At 35.1% G+C, this 4,984-nt stretch overlaps 1 protein-coding gene across 1 annotated transcript; it reads left to right on the top strand.

Moving 5' to 3' along the window:
- The first annotated feature begins 303 nt into the window (after positions 1-303).
- LOC136208370 (uncharacterized) lies at positions 304-2,077 on the top strand. The gene is made up of 4 exons (XM_065999220.1): positions 304-1,012; positions 1,162-1,525; positions 1,598-1,664; positions 1,757-2,077. The coding sequence occupies exons 1-4, from the start codon at positions 385-387 to the stop codon at positions 1,808-1,810; spliced, it is 1,113 nt and encodes a 370-aa protein (XP_065855292.1). The 5' UTR covers positions 304-384; the 3' UTR covers positions 1,811-2,077.
- Positions 2,078-4,984: the final 2,907 nt, after the last annotated feature.

Here is a 4,984-nt window from a genome sequence, read left to right as displayed (position 1 = left end):
TGTAAAAGAATATTATGAATTATGTCAAATAGGTAGTTAACGAATTTATATGTCCATTTCACTAACTAACCCACTTAGAAATTTGACATTTCCAAGATAAAGATTCCTATTTTTGATATATCACTAATTAAAATATCAATATTGATTAAACAATAAATATAATGATTTTGTGTAAAGAACCCTTAATAGATATGTTACGACAACTTGATTTGGGTCCAAATTCTGGAATCCAAAGCCCAAAACATGAACCCAATAAGCGGCCCATGTGCTATTTGCAATGGCGGGAGAAAGGGACTCTGCTCTCGCCAACAGGAAATCCTCCCCAAAACCCTAAAACCCTAAAACTGCACTCCGAAAAGGAAAATTTTATAGTGTTAATCGTGAATGGAGGATCTTCGCGGAGGAGAAAGTGTCCCGCAGTCTATCCCAGAAAAAATCGTTACGAGTCCTCAGGTATCTATCGACTCCAACAATCTTCGCTTGCAAAAGGCGATTTTAAGATCAATAGATTCCGAAATCAGTAATGATTCTGTTTCTGAGACTACTCTCGATTCTCTTGAAAGGCTTGAGCAAATTTACAGGGAAGAGAACATTCAGATCCCTGAATCGATGATATACGCTTATTTCTCAATTGCTCTTCACTGCAGTTTCCGTTGCTTGCCGGAAAACTATGTGGAGAACATTTTGGATAGGAGAATTTCGAAGTTAGAAATGCTCAACAGTGAATTAGTCACTGATGAGTTGAGAGGCTGCAGGGATGGTATTCGGGTTCTGCAATTGAATTCGGATGCTCGCAACATATGGAAGGAGAAGAAGATGAATAGCAAATATAAAGAGCATGCGATGTTTATGACTAAATATTTTGTAAACGAGGCAACTAGTTGTATAGAGCTTGTTACTGAAGGGGCAGCAGAAGCAATGGGAAAAAGGGATGAGAGTGAGTCCAAAGAAAAGGAAACAAACATGGAGCGAAACAATGATATAGAAGACTGCAGAACCGGAGGAGGTGAAGGTATACTATATTAAACTGAATTTCGTTCATTTCTATCAATCAAAGCTTGTTTGCACAAAAGGTCATAAATGCTCAGGCTTTGTTATAAGTTTCATTCCGTGTTTTCTATTTTCAAGCATGAAGAAGCAATTGTTTTCTTGTTTATCCAGAAATTCAGGGGAAGATGTTGCTACACAAGCATGATGCTCATCGGGGGCGCTATAGAGGACCACCGAGGATTGTTGATTCTGATGATCTAGACTCCGAGATAGTTTCGAGTGAAATGGGCACATCTGAAGTAAAGCAAGCATTAGTTAGTAACCCTCCGATTGACTCTACGAGCTCTGATGTAAAGCAAGCAGGAGTTAGTAACCCTCTGATAGATGAGTCGATTAAAGTTCGTCTAGACAGCCCTAAGAGAAAAAATGTATCTCCGTTAAAATTGTATGAACTCAAAAAGTTTACTAGAAGAAGAAGACCAACTAAGATATGGAGTCCTGAAGAAGAGGATGCATTGAGAGAGGGGGTGAAAAAGTATGTATTTTGAAATTTGGAGTTGTGTTGTTTAGTTTTGTATGATTTTAACATTTTATACCTTTAATGTAGGTATGGAGCAGGGAATTGGAAAATTATTTTGAATTCTAACCGAAATATTTTCTCAGATAGACAAGAGGTAATGTGCTCATTTCATGTGTACCATCTCTACTGCATTTGTCAAGTTGTGTTTTTATTTGCTGATGTTCAACACTCTTATAATTTTTGCAGGTTGATTTGAAGGATAAGTGGCGTAACTTGATGAGACCTTTATCCCATACATAGACTTCTGTTGTTGTTGCTCTCGATTGAGGTATGTTGCTTTAACGGGGCGTGTTGTTAACTTTAAATGTCTTTTGACCTTTTTGTAGTCCAGCAACTTGTGAATGAAAATATGTATACAGTATACATAATATGTGTTTTCCTTGATTAACATAGAAGTAGCAAGGAATGCGTTGATATTTATATGGTACTCCCTGTCTATAATGCAATAATGTAGAGAGCTTTTCATTTTGTATGAACTTAATATAAATGTTAGGCCATTTTTGTATATGATCATGAAGCTCTTGGAGATTTTGTTGTTGGAATTTGAATGAATGTTCATGATGAACTCTTTTTAGCAAATCGAGATGAAATTAGTTGACGGTTTTCAACGGGTTCTGGAACATGGATTGTTTTCATGATGTCTGATTTTTAAGATTTCATGGGTAAGATAAGTGCATAGGAAATTCTAAAGTGGTAGATTTGGTGCTCACCTCATAATTTTCTAACTGCCCTATTCATTTCACAATATGAAGATGTTCAGAAAGACATTTTCATATTTGGGCTTCTTGTTTTTGCAATTTTTACAAAAGAGGTAAATAGGAAAACTGCTGTAATGTTCAACTATATGACTCCAAGATCATAATGCCGAAAGGCGTAGGCGAATTTTGGTCCCGAGGGACCGAGGAGACTAGGTTAGCAAAGAAAGATGGTTATTGGTTCAAAGATGCATGGTGTCCCGAAAAATGTCGGCTAACGCCCACAGGATAAGATCTGTTTTAGATCAGCAACGAATATCTTCCTGTATCTATGAAGAAAGATTCAAGAATATGACTCCAAGATCATAATGGAGCAACTGAAGAAAAGAGTAGTATTACATTTTGATTTGAGATACCATAAAAGATTTATAGTAGTTTAGTATACATAGAACCAAACACAACGAACAGGTCTTGCTGGTTGCTTCTGCAATGGTTCAATTTGAGGAGATTGTATTCAAGTTATAATATTTCACTGGATGTAAAAAAAAAAAAAAATGCAATTATGATATTGCATAGCCTAAAATCCTATGAATATAGGCAAAATTTGACCTTTTGTGTCTGATAGGATAGAAATAACTCATCTTTTAACTATAAATAAATAACCATCATTTTCGTACTATACTCCTTTACATTACTCTCCGTATTTGAAGGATCCTGTTTAAGATATTGGTACATTTATTAAGATGTCTAGCTTATGTTGTTTTTTTAACTAAATTAACTGCTTAAATTCTTTTCTTTGGCTTGCATTTTTTTTTTATCGTTAAAAGTAATTTTTTTAGGCTTTTATGTAATTTTTCTTTTAAGTATTTTCATATTCCGTTTAGAAATCAGTTATTTTTTTCTGTTTTTATATCATTTTTCTTTCAAGTCTTTTCATATTCCGATTAGGAATCAATATAGGATTTTGTTATGCTATTTAAGAAGTATTTTCAGATGTATTATGGAGTTTTTGGAATTAATGAAATCTTGATTTTCTAGTTACCAAAGTTATTGGAAGTTTGAAAGATTCTAATAGGGTATTCGCGCGCCTGATTAGTAATGAATCTTGTTACTTTTCGCTACACTACTCACTCTCAGGATGATATGAACTCAATCAATTTGTTAAAGATGAGAGTGTGTTTAAATGTATTATTGCATCAATTTTTTTTGTAGCTTGGTTGTGTGAAGCACAATTGGCTCCACGCCATTGCCATTGCCATTGCCACCTGACACTTTTAACTTAACCAACTGATAGAGAAAATAGACAATTTTGGGATTCTAATCATGTATATGAGATTTACAAGAAATAAATGATTAATCGTACAAATAACAAATAATAAAATTGATCCAAAACGCAATTTGATCAATTAAAAGCATTCCAAAATTAATTTCTAATTTCTTGAAATTTAATATAAAAAAATTCATATTTTTCAAGTAATTAGAACATTTTTTTGTAATTTTAAATTGTCTTAGAATATTACAAAATAAAAAATAAATATTATTTTTATAAAAAATTAAATAAAATACACCAAAAAAAAACAATTTAAGGGTCTAGCAGAAAACGGTAGTCGAGGGCTGTTCAAGACACATTGCGCGTGCCCCCACATGCTAGGCAAGTGTGGATCACGAGTGACACGTATCGTGCATCTTGCCTTATCATTACGCAACATGTGGAATAGTATTTTGTTAGGTTGCCTTTCTATGTGCCATTTCTTCTTTATAAATCTTGAATTTCTTCGGAACATGCTTTTCCGAAGTTGTCACTTCGATCTCATCAAACCTGGAGCGTTTTCCCGAAAAGTGAGAATCTGAAGCATTGGTAGGTTCTCTTCAGGCAATGATTCTGGATTATTAATTCAAACTTGCTCACATGTTCCAATCGCATCATTTCTTCAGTATCGGACACATCCAAGTCAGAGTAGGAAGATATGCTTTTGGCACTAGAAGAAGTTTTTTTTGGAACGCCTTACTCTGTGTTCGGTCTGTGCAGCTCCATTCGAACTTTTGCCTTAGCCTTCAAGCGAAGTTTGAACAGTTCTAGCAGCTTCAGGAGATGAATGCACTCAGATTATTTGCACAATTTCCATCACCTCTTCCTTAAGGGAAGGAGGGATCTCTTGTTTGAAATAATTACATCATTCAGTGGTGTTGATAGGGTGATAGGAAGAGTTTGTATAGTTACGACAACATCCGAAGAGGGAGATGTTGAAACAGGTATTTCATAACTACCTTGGTCATTAGTAGCATTGGAGGACGTGTTGCTGCTTGTTCGGCATTCAAGTTCTTAAGGCGGTCTATGATTTAATCACGAAGAGTAAACATTTGGTCAGAATAACCTGCATCAAGCAAAGAAAGCACGAATCAAAAGTAAGAAAAGGAAATCACCTTCTGCTCTGGCGAAGTGATCAGATTCAGGATATACAATTCCTTCAAAGAAAGCATGAATCAAAATTAAGAAAAGGAAATCACCTTCTGCTCTGGCGAAGTGATCAGATTCGGGATATGCAATTCCTTTTGTCTTACTAAAGAAACATGTGTATCCCTCAATTAAGATAACTTTTATCATGTCTTGATAATCCCACTGAAGAGTATAAGCTTCGATCCTTTCGATCGCTACCTCCTCTTTGGGATCTAGTGGTTTGGATGGTTTCGAGGAAGATTTGTGAGTAGGAGTTTCGTT

Source organism: Euphorbia lathyris, chromosome 10, assembly GCF_963576675.1.
Source record: "Euphorbia lathyris chromosome 10, ddEupLath1.1, whole genome shotgun sequence".
NCBI lineage: Eukaryota > Viridiplantae > Streptophyta > Magnoliopsida > Malpighiales > Euphorbiaceae > Euphorbia > Euphorbia lathyris.
Note: the sequence above shows the minus strand (reverse complement) of the source record. Positions and strands in the feature narration are given on the sequence as shown.